Genomic DNA, 19,562 nt, shown 5'->3' on the forward strand with positions numbered 1-19,562 from the left:
TAGTAATACTAACAATAACTTCCATCCCATTGATGCTAAGAGCTATGAACACAACATTCAAACCATGTTCAATTTTCAGTGTAATCTGTAGTAAGCCTCTTACCTAATGTGAGATGGAACAGTAATACTGTGGCCTAACCAACAACAGGAATTCCCAAATCTTTTTTAAAATAATCTTTAATTTTCTGTTTACAGTCTCTTTTCAGAGGCGATATAGAAAGAACTTCAGTTTGTCTGTAATTCTAGTTAACGCTGTCTGGAATTCTTAATGTATGGCTGATTTTATGTCAAATATTAGTGAAAATGAAGCCATTTTAAAAATTCATTTCAACAGTTCAGCATGATAAGTAAAATAGACCTATTCATTACCTCATATTTCACATAAGAAAAAGCTTAAAATACACTCATTAGATAAAAACCAGTCAGTTTATGAAAATCTGAAATATAATTAGCTGAAAGACCTAGTAAGTTATAATCCTACGTTCTATATTAGTTCCAGTTTCTAAGTAGATGTCTTTCAAAAAATACTAAGGAAAAAGCATGGTAATGATCCTTCATCATTAGGAAGTTAATGGATTGGATGGATCAGAGGACTGGGCAAGAGAAGGTGGACAGCTGGCTTAGATCAGTCTGTACCACAACATAAGGCCCACTCAAAGATATTGAGAGATAAATATATGTAGAAACTAAGCTACTGTCTCTGAAACCTGGTTTCTAAAAAAAACGGCATATGGGGCTCTGTGGGAAACTTGTAATTTGCTGGTGGCTATCGGTAAATATAGGAGTTCAGCCTTCAGGGCTGACAGTCTGCTCTTCATTCGGGATACTACAATTCAGTAATATTAAAAAGTGTAGTAAAATTAAAAAGTAGTATTAAAAGAAGCAATTGGTAAGTGTAGGTGGTTCTTTTAAACTACCTTTGGAGAATACCATTTAAGTATTGTCTTCAAATATATGTATTTATAGCAACTTGGCAATCATGAAGATAAAGCTTAGACGTGTAGATGAGTATTTATACAAAGAACGAACAACCTTGTAATTCAAAATATCTCTCTTGTTATTTCTCACACTAACAATTTTGGGGGGCATGCAATAAAGTACTTCATATTGTGCTGACGAATTCTATACATAGAGGCATCACAGCAATGAACAAAAGGTGGGAGGACTGAACTGCTCAGATTTTGCAGCCCCAGAAACTGAAATCAGCCTACTGTGTAACAGCACAGTAAGTGTTCTAAGATGTGCTTTGAAAAAGATAGACAAACTTGCTAGACATGCCATGTCTTCATTCTGGAGATTTTTTTCACATTGTCATAATGTGCCACTGGATAACATCTTCTGTTTCATCATATACAAGAGTTGCTATTGAAGGATACAAAAAGAGCTTCAGACACAAGAAACTAAGATATTAAGTTTAACTTAATATTCTTTTGAAAGCTCAAAAAAAAAAGTAAAAGAACCAGACTTCTACATGTTATTAATATACTATAAGTATTTTACTTAGTGAGGGCAAACCATCATAAGATGCGCTGTCTGCCCTTCACCAGTCCTCTGGTGATGATGTTTAGGTTGGGAAGGGCTTTTTGGAGGTCATCTGGTGCAATCCCTGATTCAGGCTTTGCCAGCTTACATTGCACTGCTTATGGCCTTGTCCAGTTGAGTTCTGGATATCTTCAATAGGATATTCCACCACCCCTCTGAACACCAAGAAATACTTTTACTTCCATTTCAGAGGTGTGACACCAATTAAAAAAAAAAAAAAAATGGTTTTTAATTGCTAAATGGATTCTTCTGCCTTTGCAGAACTCTGACCAGATGCTAAATTTCCATTTGGATGCCTTTCCAGTCTCCAAAAAGGAGGGATTTTAATTCCAAGAGACCTTGTTCTGTACATGTAAAACTATTTGTTTAAAGTGAAAATTATTGATGACACACAAGGATCCAAGAAGTGCATAGATTCCCAGGACACTAGAGAAAATCCTGCTTTATGGGATCCCAATCTTAGTACAAATGCAAATAGTATAATTTATTGTAGGAGTATGTCAATTCTCCAGCAATCACAGTGAATGTCTGACACTGCCTATTTGGCTGAAGTTTTTAGAACCTCAAGCTGTCAAAGTACCACTCCAGGAACAGTCAGGCTAAATTATCTTCATTGAAAAGCAGGTCTTCTACACCAAATCTTAGTGTTTCACTAAACCAGAAGTTTTGATAAGTCCTTCCCTCTACATTTCCAGACTGGCATATAAGATTGTTCACTGGAGCACATTTAGTATTAGTATTTAAAAAAACATATTGACTTTCAAATTTTGAGTCAGTATCAGCGAACAGATCTTTAGTCAAGTATTACTACAATCTTTTCCAAAATAAAGCAGTTACTCTTTTATTCATTCTTCATGGCAAGTATTCATTGCATAGACAGGAATTACTATAAACAAACAGGGTTTGTTTGCAGGACTGAATATTTCCTGAAAACCAGAATTTCACTAACTTTACATACAAACAGATATTGAAATGTCCAACTGGTCTGTAAAAGTAATTTTACATGGAAAGTTTAACTTCCTAAAATGTGTTACAAGGTGGCAGAAAACATAGAAGAAAAATAATTTAAAAACTTTACTTAAACAACAGTCATGATACTTGAGAAGACTGAAGAGGACTGAATTGAAACAGAACTCCTTACCTGTTAACTATCATTTCTTTCCTCCTTTTGTGGATAAGTATAATCTTACAGCTTGAAGGCTATGCACTGTAACTCTCTGTTAATGTGTATCTCTCAGAATATTATGATATGGAGCATTTTAATCCTTCTAACCATCCAGTGCACATACACAAAAACTGTCAACTACTTGAAATACTTATATATAGGCGATTATTTAATAAAGAATCTACATAGAACATGAAATATCCAAGCTTGTTTGCATGGCTACCCACGCATATGTTTCTGTGAGTTTGTGTGTAACATATGCACACACACACTCACATACAATGACTGAAAAAAACCCAAAGAATTCTTAGAAATAGTTTTTGGTTTGTTGGATTTTTGGGGGTTTTCTATATCAATGTCAACTGATATTTTATAAAGTTAATTCAGTGAAGGATAGCTTTAAATCACTGACAGTACTGAGCAGTTAAACTAGAGAAACAATGAAGTATTAAGGAAACAGATTTTCACCCTTTACTGTCTTATTCTTATGTATCTATTTTTATTAGTATATTGTATATACTCTATTTTCAAAATATCTACTGATATCATCAAACTACTGTGGATCAAGTATACCAAACTCTCCAAAACAGAATTTTAAGAGAAATTCGATTTGTGAATGTAACCACGTAAAATAGTATCAAAATAAGGCAACAGGCCATGGTATTACTTTAGCTACATATAATGTTACATACAGGTCACTTTATTTTTGAGAATTATGAGCTAAAGAGAAAGGTACTGCACATTCGCTTTTAGTTAAACAATGAAATGATAAATATAATGTAGAAGATAGAACTTCAAGATAAAAACAGCACATTGCAAAAGACCAAGATAATTTGCTCAAGCTCAGGATCTGAACTATGTAGTCTCGTAAGAAAAAACTGGTGTGTTGCACAGTGTTGAATATTACCATTTGTAGCACATCAGACTCTCATCAGTAATCACAAATGACCTAATTCATAACAGCTACAAATGAACACACAAATTCTGTCAGCTTCCCATCTACAAGAATTTAATATACTTTACACATTAATTCAAATGAACTATACACAGTGTGTAAAGCTAACAACCTACTTTGTAACCTCCGTGTGGGACTCTCGCCATGGAGTTGTCTGCGTGGCAAATATGGTGAGGGGTGGGGAAGTGGCAATGAAGAGACATCATGTGTTTGAAGTTTGTACCAGTGAGGTTCATCATCTAGTAATGCTGTCTCTAACTCAATAAGAATCTAAAAAAGAAAAAAATGGTTAAAAGTAGGAAAGCATTACATAACAGAATATTTTAAAATAGGTACGTTTATAAATTTTATTCTATTATTCTCTTATTGTTAAGGATTTTGTCTGAAGTTTTAAAAAAAATCTTTCATTTAATATGAAAGGAGTTCCTGTGCTTTTTACAACACTAAATATACCCAAAATCTTCACAAAACCTTTATTACCTTATGACAACCTTTACAGCATTCAAATATTTTGTAGCAAGTTAGTCCACAACATTCCAACATTTTAGTAAAATAATATGGATAATATGGATAATATGGATTTTAATGAACAATTCTAAAAGAAACTGAGAAACCATGTGCATGACGTTACTAAAACAGAACAAACACAGAAAGAATCTCATATCAGTACTATGTGATAAGTGCGAGATCACTATTCGTTTGCTACTAAGTGAAATAAAGACAAGTACAACAATTTTTTTAAATTTTGCTTTGCTATATTTAAGAATTTTTCAAAAACACTGTATCTAGACATGAATATGTGAGCAACTGTATTTCTATAATAACTACCAATAATTGTATACCTCTCCTAAAAATTCACTTTCTTCCTCTCGAACTCGTGCTTGGTCCCAAAGAGTAATTTCTAACATTCGTTCTCTAAACTCTCTCCGATGAACTGGAGAATAAATGAATGTCTGATTCCACTTAGGTTCCAATGTTTTCTTTACTGTTTTTGTTCTTCTTTTATTTTTATCACTGCAAAAAACAGTTAAATATTAAAAATGTTCCAAAGACCATTATACTGTAATAAGTATACCATGGAAAGTAGGAAATCTTAAATCAGCAGTACATTTTGTAGTATTATGGGCACTATAATCTATGTCAGGATTAGTACTTTATCATAAAGTTCAGCACATATATTGAGGATAATTCATAACTTCACACTAAAAACTAAAGTTAGGTAATTTCCAGTTCATGTGCCAATTCCAATTTTAAGAAGTTCCATGAAAAACAGAAATGTTCTAATAAGTTTGTTTTGGAAATAGCATTTTATAAAGCAAAATATACTTCTGTAAATGGGATTTCTATTACATTTCCACACTGGGCATAGGAAAAATCTGCATTTTGGATAAACAAGCCAGCTGGTTCACTCAAGCTTCCAGTCCTCCAGTGGCCGACTCTTACACTACAGAGCAGGAGGCAGCAGCTGGCCCACAAGAAGGAATGGTCCGGGAGCTGTGGGCAGTGCAGGGCCTTCTCTGCAGGGCTTTCCTGACTAAAGGGCTCCACAGCTGGGAAACCAGAAGCCCTGAGAATGAGTTACGTGTCTTTTTCCAGCAACACCTGAAGGAACAGTGTTCTCAAAACAGCTCCCAAAATCCTTCGGGTCACCCCAAGGAATGAGGCAGGCTGAAGGTGGATCTCCGCTACAAGGTTGGCCTTATGTTTTGAAGCCCAGTGGGGTCTCCATGCAAGGCTACCACAGAACTCCTGGCTCTGGCTCCAGGGTGTTGTTGAAAACAATGTGTTTTGCAGAATATTTCTGCTTCAAATAATTAATATTTTCTGATGGAAACAAGTTTCACTGAAAAACACCCACGCTCCTTCTACTGAGAATACTGACAAGAGTTCTCATAACAATGCTTAATTTTAAACCTGCTGATTGCTGCATAATGCAGTTGTGGTACTAATTTATGTGGATTTTTTAATATGGCAATGCAGATACTGTCCATTTGCTAATACTTGCAACTGTAATATTGTATTTCTGAATGGTTACTTAGAAGCTGGATCAAAATATTAACTAAGAAATAATATTTTTAGACACATTGTTAAAACAAATAATGTAATTATTTCTATTATAGTAAAGATTTGTTTAGCCTTGGGAACTGAAATAAGTTACATTGGACAAGCTTTTCCAATGAAATTTGTTTAATCAAAAAGAGTTCAGTATCTTCATCTAATTAAACGCTTGATTTATTTAAGTGTATTTTACCTCTAGCATGTTTCCTTCTACTATACAAGAAATATATTGTTGCTTACTTAGCTTTTACCTCTAAGGAAAGGAAAATGAATTTGCACGTCAGACAGAAAACACAATTCAGGAAGACAAATTGCTTATTCTTATGTAAGTGATAGAAAACATATAATAAGTAAAGAAGAAGTTCTGAATACTTTACATAAATAGGAAACACTGGTATAACATAATAAAATTTAATGTTATGTAACTTTTTGTACTTGTATACTTGAAAGTACTTAGTTAAATATTTTTCTTCTATGTATATTTAGTTATTACAACTTACACTGTGAAGCATTCTGAACACAGACATTTTTGGTAGCTTTATTACTCTTGAAAAAGCAGATAAGATAATTTAAGCAGACCTGATTCTCAGTTTAGCACAGCTTCAGCATCTCCAAACACACTGCAGCAATTTGAATATACTAAGAATCTAGTCCAACAGTTCAGATATTGGTGAGCCCAAGACAATCCATCCAAAAACTTTTTGTCATCAGTGATACAGCAAATTGTGCAGTCACAGAAAATGTTCTTGTCTACATATGGTATACAATGAAAGCGGAAAAGCAGTGTCTTCCAAAATACTAAATAGCTTTAATTCCTGCTGAAGTCAATTGATACTGGAGATAGTTAGCATCTTCCCAGTTTAGCTATTAGGAAAAGCAAAAGATGTAAAAATATAAACTGTAAAGTTACATCCTATTCTACAGATTCAGCAATCCACTGGTCAATCTTTTATATACTGAGTCAGGTTAAATCTTTGAATTATTTGGTTGATACACTACAAAATAAAGCTAAACATGTTCCCCTACTGACACAATCTGAGGAAATACAATTAAAAAAATAATCAACTGGGGAACACATTATCGCCTCTGCTGTTTATATACAGCAATATACAATATTCCATGTAAGCTGAAATGGCAGAAAATCATGGACTAGAAAATGAAGAAGCTATTCAGGAATAAGGGTCCCTACCACAGTTTAATTTTCACTAAATCCATGTATAATGCCAGTCCAGATTAATATCAGTCCTGTGCTTTAAGGAAAGTTTTCAAGGTGCATCTGGGAAATCTCAACTGAGCCCCCTTCAGCCTTAACTCACTTATACTGTGATGTGAAATCTATGGGTTTCAGATGCCAAACCGGTTCCTGCTTTGCTGTATAAAGGTGGGGCAAACCAAACTGCTGGACTGATCTGTTCAGAAACCAGTGAACCTAATTTTGTAGCATTTTCTTTGCACTAGACAGGAATAACTGTCATAGGAAATAAGGGCATTATAAAACACTAACAACATTCTTTGCAAATAACAGATACCCATGCAACGATGTATGTTTACCTTTCATTTTCTATTCCGTATTTAATACAGTGTCCAGTGTTCAAAGACACATTGCTGTTACATAGCATGTTCAATAAAGAAACTCCAAACTGTAAGATTTTTCTGTGTATGTATAACCAGTGAACTCAGCTGTGCATGCCATCTGAGTATCAGAGTAATTCTTACTCAAATATTCCTTGCCTTTGTGTTCACCCTACCTTCTGTCTGGAAGAAAGTAAATTTTAACATAAGGATTCCTTGGCCTCCCATCTTCCCTTGAAGGAAGATCCTTTGCTCCCAATATTGTCACTATTAACTGATGACCAACCTTGTCATACCACAGTTTTATCTGTAATGAGAAAATATTAATTAGTGAACTCATTTCTACAACAAAGTAGTATATTAATTCTTGAAATTAATTTTGCTCATAAGCTTCTATTTATATTGGTTACTTAAACAGAAAATATCACGTTCTACTTTGTATTTATAACAAAGCATAAAAATAAATTAATACTCTAATAGCTTCAGTATGTCCCAGGAGTTACTCTTTTTAAAAAACCCTGTACATTAAGTACATTATTTCATACTAATTGTTTTTCACATGGTTCTCTGGTTAGGATTATTCTCTCTTGGCAGTGATATTGTATTACTTACATTAGTGATGTACGGTATTCGTATATATACATTTCTAAGGAGTTTATGCACAATGAATGAATGATTTTTTCATGTCCTGTTGTGCTGGAAAGACTATGGGATAAGGCCACAAATATTTCAAATCTCCAAATGTTTTTCAAGATGCAGAGACTCATGCTGAAATCATATAAGCCCTCCAGAAATTGTAAGAGAGGAAGGCTCAGTAGTCCAACTCTCTTCACAGTCCAACTCAGCAACAACAAGGCAAAAACTACTATTACTCATCTGTAGAAATTAGTATTAATCAGTCTTAGACTTGGTCTGCTATCCTTTTTTACTACAGTCATTAAAAGCTGCTATTTAGCTCTTTCAGTTTGAATGCTATAGCTGCAGATAACTTATTCAAGGAGAGGATATGCCTACTTTAGAGCACTCACTGTGGAAGGAGGAAATGTTGCAGTTAGGACAAAACAAATCTTTCCAAATAGCCAGGGAGTCATTACATGGTGGTACCACTGCAGTACCATTAACTACAGCTGACAGAGGAGGCTTTCTTCATGGGGAGTTTGCCTGAGACAGAGGACAAACTAGGACATTTAAAGGAAACACTGACCCTGCCTGAACTTAAGGGAATCAAAGAGGATAATGCCCAACTCCACACTTAATCAAGCAGTGCACCTTTTGGCCTGAATATACCCTAGCTAAGGACCAGGGGAAGGTGCACTTTCTGTGCAGCCCATCTCACATCATTTCAGAGACAGGGTCTCCATCTGCTGTCATAGCTCCTCATCTTCAGCATTTGAGTCACTTAAAGAAAGGTCTTGCAATTCTCAAGATTTTTGACCCACCAACAAGAGGCTGATTTAGCTTTCTGCCATTTCTAATATTTCAGTAAGTGAGATTACACTAAGATACACCAACTCAATCAATGGTGGCAGTGTGCTCCTTCCTTCTCCATTACTTTAGATCTTGCAACTCCTGTAGCCACCAACCAGCACTGTTTGAATGGATATTAAAAAGGGGAGGATACCTGTCCTCTTTTACCATGCTGTTGGCCCTGCTACCGACTTTATAGGTTTCTGGTGCCAACAGTTAAAGGGTTTTGTGGCTACTAAAGCAGAAAACCATGTGAGAGAAATTATCCTTAGTATGTTAGATTCAAGAGAATTCTAGATGCATTCCTACACTCCTGCAAAGCAAGGGGCTTTGCCAGTATTTTTTCTAAACTGAGAATTATCTGGAGCATAGGTATCTTCATCCAGCTACAGATCACAAGTAGAAAGCTTTGCACCAACTGTATGAGTCCAAAGCAAAGCTTTAATGACCTCTGAAGTGCAAGTTAACTTAAATGTTCTCTGACACTAAATGTATTCACCCAAAGGCTTCCTTGGGAGTCCTTGAGCAAAGGACAGACTTGGCTAACCCCACACCCCAAGGGGAGTAGCACTGAAGACAATCTTCTTCATCTGCTTTTTTGGGAAAAATTATCCTTGCTTAAGCAGAATGCAATATATTTGTGATCCAGACACTGTTACAAACTGTGACTGAGTGAAGGTGGGGTAATCCAGACATGGGTGCCAAAAATATAACCAGAATTATGCATTCGTATTCAAGCTAAATATTTCTTTGCTATATTTGTTTCAGACTGGATTTTTGCAGGAAAACTTCAGCCAAAATGTTTGCAGAATGACTCTAAGCAGGAAGTTAAATCGCCTGACGCCATTTCTTTGAGATGCTCTAACATCTGTGTTTTAGAATAAGAACTTGAAATTTGCATTGACTTACACCTTCTACTTTTCTCCTGATGCTTTGAAAAAAAATTTGGAAAAACTTGTACATAATGGGCATATTTTCCCTGTAATTCCCTGCAATTTGGCTTGTTACAGGAAAGGTCAGGAGGCAGAATTATGATCAGAAGGCTCTCTCTTTCCTGTGTTCACACTGCTAGCACTTCAATATACAGCAGAGGCACTTGTAACCCAAGAAGACTTGGATGCAAAGAGAAGAAAGGAAGAAACTGGGAATGAGACAATGGACAAAGAACCCCATGGAGGGGAGGACAGGATTGCATTCTCATGGGGTTAGAAGAAGGAAGAAGGGACAAATCAGAAACTGCTTTAGAATTACTGGGAAAGTAAAGGATACAGAATGCTTCTTGGTGGAACACAGGAAGAATGGAGCCACTAATGTCAGGGACCATAGAAGAACAGAGCGGCAAAATCAAACTGAATGAGAGAAATGGAATGAGGTGAAAAAAGAACCAGTCATTCTGTAACTAGCACAAAATACGTTGCACACAGAGACTGGGATGAAAGAAAATCTGACAAGTGAAGGAAGGAAACTGGAAAGAAAAATGAGAAACAAGGAGTTAGACTACCATACTGAACATGAGTTTGGGAATAGGACTGATCTAATTCTGACTCTCCTGTGCATAAGTATTATGACAATATTTGGATGGTATGGTATTTTCCTACAAGAACCTTGTCTTTTCTATTCACAAGGAGAGAAAGGATAGCCATTTAAGACAGCCAGGTGTAGTCCAAGAGGACTGGATTCCATCCCTTCCTTTTTCCCAGAGCTCTTGTGTATTGAGGGGTGGATCCCTTAAAACATTTCAAAAGGTATTTACAAATTGCATGTTCTTCGTTGTCTGGGAGCCCAGCATGAGACCCTGGAGCCTTTTTTGCAGTGCTAATTAAAGCATTGGAATTGAAGTCTGAGGTGTGTATTATGCCTGGACAGAACCTGGTTGTCTCAAACTCTGATCATAATTTCTCAATTCTTAATCAATAAATGCAGGCCAATCCTACCACACCTCATAGAATATTATATATACGTATGTTGTGAAATAAACATGGGATAGCACATGTATAACAGAAAAGCTGATGAGGAAATTATTTTTTTCTTTTATAGCTTTGCTGAGTAGTATGCAGAAAAGATTCCTAACACCAAAAAGTGAAGAACATTTACTTATTCAATCCACAGGGTGAAAGTCCCACAAGAATGTACAGGTGTGATGCTCAGCACTGAAAGATTTAAGCAGCTGATTAACAGAGCAGAATCTACAAACCCCCCATTCAGCAGTTTTTAACACATGCAGGAATGGCACTTTTAAAAGCTTAGAACACCTAAGAAACTGTGACAATGCAATCCTGATCTAAAGGAAGGAAAGGGAAGGCTAAAATTACAACACAAAAAATACACCACAGGAAAACCGTGCTGGCTGATGCTAATGTAGAGGTTAACACCTGTAAAAAAAACTTCTTGAATAGGACTTTGTCAACCTAGATAATTTAGGATGTAAGCACCTAAAATTCACTTAGAAAGCGATCCAACCTGAATGCTTTCTAAAGATCTTTCCACTTAGTGTTGAAGTCCTGGAAACTTATTGGCCACATACACACTCATAATACTTTCCTTGCCTAGGTTCCTTCCCTAGGCAGATAGGCACCTAATTCTTGACTAAACTTCCGTTGTAACCTACATTCAGGCAAACAGGCATCTAAACTCTATGTATTCTGAAATTGTGAGGTGGTCTGTCATCCACTGAGTGGTGCATCTGCTGCACTCCTTGAGACAGGCTTCCAGGCAAGAATACCTGCCATGCAGAGCACAAGAAACAAGAACTCTTCTAGTGTCAGGTAATGAAGGCAGCCATCAGGGGGAAGCAGAGATGAGGGTCTGGTCACAGCTTTGTAAGATTCTTTCTGGTTTTTAACCAATAGTGGTCTAATACAAGATCAATATACATTCTGGGTAACAGGTCTGGACTTTGCTACACTAAAATGAAGATTTCTTTGCTATCACCACACACTTAGATTCCCAGCCACACAGTATCTCAGCTTCAGATGAGACTTCATACTCCAGAGAAGAAAAGGATGTGCAACAGCTTGATGATAAAGGCTCTTTTCTGTGAGACAGGTTAAATCTCTTCAGTCTAAACAGGACTAGAATCACAAATGTCCTGTTTCTGGAATGAGTCTCCTACACATAGAACAGTATATAAAAGCTGACTGCTGGTGTCGCATTCTAAGAAGTGAGGATGCAGGTGCCTAGTATTCCTGTTTGGTCCTCTGTTGCCTCAGAAGAACATGCCTCCCTCTGGAGAATTGACTCACCCTCTGGAGTAGCCTGTTTCAAATAGAGTTAATGGGGATAAGTGTCCTTTGTTTGGGCTGGATCACTCACTGCAGATATTGAGGTACTTAGTTCTTTCCTTCAACTGTACAAGTCTAAGCTCCTCCCCAAGGCACCTCAGACTTATTTGAAGCTAGCATAAGTTAAGTTATATAAATTAAGCACATAAATTCAGTTTACTAGATTTCATCCATTTTCTGTTAGCTCTTAACTAGAAATTTCATTCAGAGCACTGACTGAAGTCAGAGTTCTAGAAAAGAAGTAATCATGTAATTAGGATACATACTCTAACACATATGCATAAGGGAAATCAGTTAAGGAAATATAGATGATATTATTATTGCCACTTCCTATATTCCTGTCTCATGAATGCTTGACTGTTTGCTTAACTATGCAATTCTAATGTCATTTTGCGTACAGCACATACCATATCTTAAGTGATAAGTGACAACTTTAGATTTAAAAACAGAGAATATCTGAAGTTTTTAATTCTGTGCTACACTTTAATTCTTTATTTGTTATATAAGGGTTGCTTCACAAATCTCATGGAAAAGAGATAAAACTTCTGCCACTGGGAGAGACCACCTGCCCTGCAGCTTGATTTCTACCACCACAGCTTTATCAGACATCACTGGGTTTGAGAGACAGCTGGCCAGGCATTTTTGTTCTTCTGTTGTTCATTATAATTTTTCATGTAACCTACTTAGCTCTTTATTAGTGTAATATTTTGAAACTGAGATACTACTTTTCTTTCTTTCTTGCATTATTCTGAAACAAGAGATACACCAGCAGGATCTGTTGTTGGAAAAAAAAAAAAAAATCTCAGTTTATGTTAAAAGATGCTTACAGCAATCATTTTCTTTGGACATAAGCTTATGTAGATGCAGAAACTGCACTGCACTGAGGTGGTAAAGTCTTCAGCATAGCTGAGGTGAGTTTCAATGTTGGTAAACATACCTCTAACAAATCCTGACTACTGAGGGTTGCTAAACCAAACTATTTTTGCTGTCTGCTTCAGTGGCTGTCTGATATGCTGGAAAAATACAAGAAAAGGTTGTCAAATTGAAGAGCTTCCAGGATACGAAGGCCAGAAAATTATGGAGGTATTTAGGTTAGGCTGCCCTAATCTAGATTTCTTTTAAAAAATTCTTTTTTAGTGGCTTCATCTTGATTTCAATAATACCAAATAGATGCATGCCTATATTTTTATACATAATCAAATATACTGATGTTCTATATTAAAGCAAAAAGGATGTCTGAAATTTTTGAAGTTAGAAAAAACCCCAGTGGTTTCACAGTAACTCTGGCTCAAAAGATGGTTCCACCTAGTAAACAAGAGATACTGCATGGAAAACACAAATTTAAGAACAGATCGTTCCCTATAAAGATATCATAAAGCATCACTCCATAAGTTAGAAAATTGCTGGTATGCTAAACTGAATCTAAAAGTTCAGGAAATAAATATGCACTTTTCCAAGTACCGTAGGATTAGTGAAAGTTCGGAAAGGTGTGTAGCAGGGAAAAAAGAAAATTGAGTGGTTTTCTTCCCGATAAAATAATAATGATAGGTTTTAAATCATCCAGTGATAGAAGAGCTAGAAAATGAATGGAATGACATGGAGGGAAGTGTGAAAGAGGAACTTGTGCCAGAACCTGGGACATTTATCACCAGGATCAGTTTCAGACTAACAAGTAAAGAAGATGCAAGCAAGAATAAAGATGTGCATTTCCTGTCGAGAGCAATGAAACAAATAGGTATAAACAGAAATGTTTGGAGATCCTCATTCTTCAGGGAATTCTACAGACACAGCTATACCACAGCCCACAATGTAATGTATACTTCCTGACAACCGTAAACCACAGCTCAGAGCTCTGAGTTAGCTAATGTCTCATGCCAAAAAGTAACCAGAATTCCGCTGGACTGCTTCTAATACCCTTGTTTAAAGATCACTGGAGAATTTCTGTTCTCTGCAGCCTGCATTAGAAACTTATATTAATCCATTTAAAACTATCTACCATCCCTACTAAAAGTGGGCAGATGGGCGACTTTTTGTTTCAGTCTAGTTGTAAAGATGTTGCCAAGGTCGTAAGTTTGAGTTCTTCAGGAATTCTTGTCACAAACATTATGTTTAGCTTTGACTGTTACTGAGCTCTGCAAAAAATTGTTAGAGAGGTCCACACTGACTGCACATTGTGCAGAAACAAAACTGGGGCTAAAGACTAAAGATAATTCTTATCTACAATATCAAAAATAATCCAACCAGAGGTGAGACAGTAAGCCTCATACACTTTCACCTCTTGCTGGATATTCTCTATTAAGCATTTTTTTATTGTTTTATTTTCTTAAATGACTACCATAATCATTAGGTCAAAATAATTTCTTTTCATTAGAGGATATTATTCTATGTAGAACTAGCGATTTTTATGTCTTTATTTTATATAATGTGATTAAAATAAGGAACCATCACGTGTTACTTCTACAGTATTTCATGAAACATGCAGGTTTCAGGCAGATGTTTCCTTTTTAAATTGAACAATCAATTCTCATATCATTTCTTAATTTATTTTGCACATATCTAAAAAGAAAATAAATATTAAAAGACTACTTATGTCATATACAATATTTACCTTTATGAACTACTTAACAACTTGTGATTGAATTTGTACCCCTCTTTGATTTCATTACCATGAGCAGAAGCCAACTTTCTTAATCATGCTAAAGATGTTTAAAATTTTTAATACAAAGCCAGTTTATGTCAGGAACACATAATATGTTAACCTAAACCAATACTATCAAGACATTACTTCTTTAATCTCAATTTTTTTTCTTAGATTTTTTTATTTTGAATTTATATTTAAGCAGTTGTAAGGATTACTGTTGGGAAATAATATATTGTGAAAAAAATTGTACTTTATCAAATATGAGTCATAACCAAACTATTTGCTACAGTCTTATTTAGAATTCTTTTATAAATATATATTTATGATCTTTTTTCCATTTCAATATGAAATTTAGTCATCTCATTCTGATCATTTAGATCACCCTTTACATCTTTCCTTGAACAATTGATCAAACAAGAGAAACATTTATACAGCTCCCACGCAAAAGATTAACATCTCCATAAAGATATTTCATAAGAAAAGCAGATAATATTCTATTTACAAAAAACTGAAAAACATGCAGCAAAACAAGATAAGCATTGTAACGTATTAGTAAAACCTACTTTTGTGTTAATCTACAATACCTTAGGAGTTTCCTAATGAAAAAAGGCAAACAACTTGTACCTAGAAAGAATACCAAAGCTAAATAAATTCAGTAACATAATGAGAGAGTTCATTTTTATTTAAATAGAGTTTTGCGTATTTTGACGTACTTTTAAAATGCAAGAACCAAGTTTCATACACCAGAAATTTGTTTCTTTAAACAAGGTACAAATTTTTTGCCTGCCTTCCACTCAAGGCACTACTGTTACTTGGAAAATGCAAAAAAGGATGCGTTAAGTAATGATAATGAAGGATTTAAAGAGACATTCATCTTTATATAATGACCTCAAGCACAAAATTATTTATTGCTTGAACAGTACACACATTTTGTTTGTGGGATGCATAGCCATCATCACTATTGAAAGCTGTATGAGTTTAATATTGGGTAAACAGCAAACAAACACTAGTTGTCTCTTTAAATTTTAATTTAATATTTTAACCTCCATGCAGAATTTTACAAGCTGCTCACAAGATGACATGAAACTTGTTAATATGGTTTAAAGCAACACACTAAAAATATGGGAAAACGGACTATAATGTAACGTTTTCCTACTATGCATTTTCCATAACAAACAAAAGAAAAAACCACAACTTTAGTTTCTCTCAGGCAGACGAAGTCTTTACCTGAACCCTAGGAACAAAAGGCGTTGTTCTTCTACTAAGGCTTTGGCTCTGGTAAGCAAAATTAAAGAAAAAGCAATAAAACAAAACCAAAAAGGACAACACGCTGGAAACTAAAAGACCAAAAGTAAAAACAAAGACACACAACTATTACTTTAAACACAGCTTTACACCAATGACATATTTATCTAACACAAGGTATTTTAATGCAATGCATAAATCAAATCTGCAGATCTGTTACCAAATCATATCAAAACCCTGTGATGGAAATTCTGGCCTTAGGGAAGTCAGCAGGAGTTTTGCCACTGATTCCCCAGGAGCAAGGATTTCACTTTACAGGTCTACAGATAACATTTACAAGAGATTTAGAAATAACATTAACAAAAGGAGCAGGTCAGCAAAGTGTGATTTAAAAGTGGGGCAGGAAACATAAGTTCAGCTTGATCATCTCTTTCAGGAAGATTGTAGACGCATATTTGGAGACAGAAACAAGTACAGTTCACGCACTGACAGCTTCGGTTGCTTTCTAGAGTAAAGCAAGTAAAGTAAAAGATTTTCTCTTTTCTGTAACTTTAAGAGGCATTTCTATAAAAAGCCCTCCTAAATACTTTAAAAACAATTAAAAGAAAGTTAGCACTATCTGGTATTAGCATTACGTGGGGGAAAGTATAATCGATTTATTACAATTCTCTAGCAATCATGACAGAAATGACATATGGTATATACAGAAAACCCCTGCATGAAATGGGATCTAGAGCATTTAGCAAACTTAGTAGTTGCACTGCACACATAGATGCATTTATAACTCTTATTTTTGTGATGTAACACTTTAGACCACATACAGCCTTGTGGCTTCCAGTGGCTACATCAAGACTACATCACTACAGGCAACACTCCTATGTTCCTGGACTAGCTACAAACTCCAACCAACCACTCTCCATCTTCAGCTTAGGGCAACAGTTAATGGAGTGGCACAGAAAGGGTACCGAGTATGGGGAATGGGCAGGAACAGGAGCACATGTTGATGCCTTGGAGGGCCAGTGAGTGGGGGAACAGGAGCGTGAGAGCAGGTCACAACAACCACAGTAATCTGACAAACCTGAATCTCCTTTACCTCCCTGCTTGGTTTTCCTGAGATTATGGATCTATTTCAAAGTGATAGAAAGAAGCTACTACTAAATATTCACTTCTGTAAGAAATGTATCCAAAGTATGGAGATAGGCAGTGTGATGATGGTTCTGCCACCATCCTTGCTTACTTGGCATGCACAGATGCTGGAGAAATCTGTTCTGTGAAATGTGTGAAGTAATCTGTTCTCACACCAAAGCAAGGGGATACATCGGAAAATCTGACAGTCTGGATCACGGGTTTTGTCTGATGTGCCCCTGTGCTCTGCGAGGTGCAGCAGCTGCACACTGCCCCCACCCTGCACAGGCAGTACTGCACAGCCCGATGTACGGGTGCCAGAATGTGACCTACTCACGTACAACAAAAGTAGATCTTCAGCTTGCTTCTGCTCTGTATTACAAGAGAAATACAGATATTCCAGAATATCACAATCCTAAAAGGGATAGGCTATCTCCCACCATGCACCGACGACCCCCACCTGCCATATTCTGCCTTGAAAAACGGAGGGCAATAAGCACATTGTGTGCACTACCTAGAACTTTCCAGGTTTTGATGTTAGAGCAACAGCAATTTACTTGGGTAGAGGTAGAAAGGGGAGAAAAGAAAGGGGAAAAGGAAAAGGGGAAAGGGGGAAGGGAAACATGTCTCATACTTGACCTCAACCCCCCAATATGCTGACATATTATGTCCTTCACAATGTACAATGTCCACTTTCTAATATGCTACAGATATTACAACTATGATTAATATACCTGTATTTTTATTGCTTTATAAACTGAATATGTGTGGAAAATCTATAGGAGTGGTTCAGCTGTACAAGGAAATAGATTAATTTTATAAATTAACATCCCTTTTCTGTTAGAATTTCCACCAGCAGAAAAATGAAATACTGTAATTTTATACCTGTATCCATTTACACGGTCTTCTAGTCATGTTATCAGTCTCTAAACCTAACTATTGCAAAAGCATTCCAAGTTATACTTTTCATGCAGTATTGAAAAAGTAGCCAGAATGCAGTAATGAAGCAAAAAGCACCAACACACAAAGAATACTGACTTTTTCAAAATTATATTAAAGGAAAACCAAATCAGTGAAAAACTGCAGAAACAGGAACCAGACAAAGCAAATAATAATAAAACAATAATTGCAATAACAGTCAGATACTCCCCTGAAAGAACAATGTGGATCAAAAATGCCATAAAATAAACTGCACAGAATACAGATAAATTATTTCTATACCTTAGAAATCATAACACACAATAGTTTACTGTAGCTGCACATAGTTTGTTCAATTAAATATGTATTTGGGCAGAATAATTATTAATGGAAAGAAGATTTCCTAGCTATGTCATATAGTTTGCTTCATGGGAAATCCTATTATCCAGCTCTGGAGTGTCACTGTAACCTCAAGAGAAGAAAAGAGGTACACAGACCAATGCCAATACAGAGGAAAATATGGAAGACTGAACAGACAGAGAAAGACATCCCTGAATAATAGACAGGCATCACTGCAGCTAAACTGGCTAAAACCATACTGAACATAAAGAAATACATTCCAAAACACTATTAATACAAAAACCCTTGAAGGATCTGTAGCACTGTCTGAATAAGGATGATTATATACTAGTATTTACTCAAATACTTCAGACCTCCATCTGAACTGTAGGTTATCGCCACTTCTGCCCACAACTCTTGTATTTCACAGCCTATTAACAACAGCTGCCCTAACAACAGCCCATCAGGACTATGTGGTATTGTCCAAAAGTACAGAAAATACAGAAAACACTTCTAAAATCTTGCCTAACATCCGTTCCCTCAGATTCAGCACACCTGTCTGAATTCAGCTACCATCGCCCAGAATGTCAACTGGCCCTCCACTTCCACAAAGAACAGCATCCTCTCCTCATCTACTGCCAGGGCTCTGCAGTTATTCTCCTGCCTAGGCACTCACCATAAAGAGCACATTCCCATTTACATTTGGAATTTAGTATTTCCTTCTATTTCCATCTTACTCAGCTATTTGGAATGAATGAGTGTTCCATCAACTGATCTGTCAGAAAAGAGCTGACTAAAAATACAAAAAAAACCAAAATACTGAAGCTCGTCCATTTTGTAGTGTTCAAATTAAAATTTTTTTGGAACTTGCAGAGATTTTTAAAATTCAATTTTTCCCTATTCCTTCACCTTTGCTAAAGGTCCAAAATTAGAAAATCTCATAGTTCATTCTAATTTTTCAAAACATCTCCAACTCTACAAAGAGTTGTTTCTTTCACCAACTCTTTCAGAGTTTCAAAACTTTTTAAATTTATAAAATGATAAACCAAAAAAAAAAAAAAAAGTGAGGGAAAAACTATTCATTGCCCTACCTTCAAGACACATAAACCCCCAAATTTGAAAAGTCAAAAAAATCATTATTTTTGCAAACTAACTTAAAATATCAGATCAAAAAGAAACTACAGATATCTACTGTTTTGAAAAACCTGTTCCTGTAGAATACGTCAATTCACTTAATCTTTTCCTAAAAATGTA

General features: G+C 35.8%; 1 protein-coding gene across 50 annotated transcripts in view; it reads right to left on the reverse strand.

Annotated features, from left to right (window-relative positions):
* Positions 1 to 19,562, reverse strand: part of RIMS2 (regulating synaptic membrane exocytosis 2) — a 503,677-nt gene that overhangs the window by 204,196 nt on the left and 279,919 nt on the right. For 30 of the 50 annotated variants that reach the window (XM_087748045.1, XM_087748037.1, XM_087747735.1 and 27 more), the window contains 4 exons: positions 15,909 to 15,956; positions 7,469 to 7,599; positions 4,505 to 4,676; positions 3,779 to 3,932 (listed from right to left, as the gene is read on the reverse strand). In XM_087748045.1, coding sequence (XP_087604171.1) covers positions 3,779 to 3,932; positions 4,505 to 4,676; positions 7,469 to 7,599; positions 15,909 to 15,956 — 505 coding nt within the window. The remainder of the gene's footprint in view (positions 1 to 3,778; positions 3,933 to 4,504; positions 4,677 to 7,468; positions 7,600 to 15,908; positions 15,957 to 19,562) is intronic. The other 20 variants (XM_087748104.1, XM_087748053.1, XM_087747830.1 and 17 more) reach the window with 1 other exon arrangement.

The sequence above is a fragment of the Nipponia nippon genome, unplaced genomic scaffold, assembly GCF_047370975.1.
Source record: "Nipponia nippon isolate SJK-2023a ecotype South Korea unplaced genomic scaffold, ASM4737097v1 scaffold_1, whole genome shotgun sequence".
NCBI classification, from domain to species: domain Eukaryota; kingdom Metazoa; phylum Chordata; class Aves; order Pelecaniformes; family Threskiornithidae; genus Nipponia; species Nipponia nippon.